General features: G+C 60.5%; 1 protein-coding gene across 1 annotated transcript in view; it reads right to left on the bottom strand.

The window, feature by feature from the left end:
• The window catches only part of LOC104275565 (insulin receptor-related protein-like), a gene marked incomplete at both ends in the record, with an annotated part of 2029 nt that extends 1688 nt beyond the window's left edge, over nucleotides 1-341 (bottom strand). Inside the window, one exon of the mRNA XM_009871554.1 lies at nucleotides 243-341. Coding sequence (XP_009869856.1) covers nucleotides 243-341 — 99 coding nt within the window. The remainder of the gene's footprint in view (nucleotides 1-242) is intronic.
• Between the last annotated feature and the right edge of the window lie 72 nt (nucleotides 342-413).

Below are 413 nucleotides of genomic sequence, written 5' to 3'. Positions count from 1 at the left end.
GATGGAGGTGGGATGTGGTGGACTGGGATGGAGATGGAGGCATTGAGATGGGATTGGTGAGGTGGGATGGAGGTAGGATCAGGACAGGATGGAGATGGCACAGAGATGAGAAGGGATGGAGATGGAGGTAGAGATGGGATACAATGACATGGGAAGAGACGGGGTAGGATGATATGGGCAGCTGTGTCCCCATAACCAGAGCCGGCACGGCCAAGCAGGGGGTGCCACGAGGGGGTCCTCACCTCGCTCTCTCGGCTGTACTTGATCTCGTACTTGAGGATGAGCCCGTTGGGGTTCCTGGGCTCCTCCCAGCGCAGCAGGACGCTGTTCTTGCCCGCCGGCTCCCACGTCACGTTGCCGGGAATGTTGTCAGCTTGCACTGCAGAGGGGCACGGAGCCAGGCGGGGAGAGGG

This window comes from Apaloderma vittatum, unplaced genomic scaffold (assembly GCF_000703405.1).
Source record: "Apaloderma vittatum isolate BGI_N311 unplaced genomic scaffold, ASM70340v1 scaffold38286, whole genome shotgun sequence".
Lineage (NCBI taxonomy): Eukaryota > Metazoa > Chordata > Aves > Trogoniformes > Trogonidae > Apaloderma > Apaloderma vittatum.
Note: the sequence above shows the minus strand (reverse complement) of the source record. Positions and strands in the feature narration are given on the sequence as shown.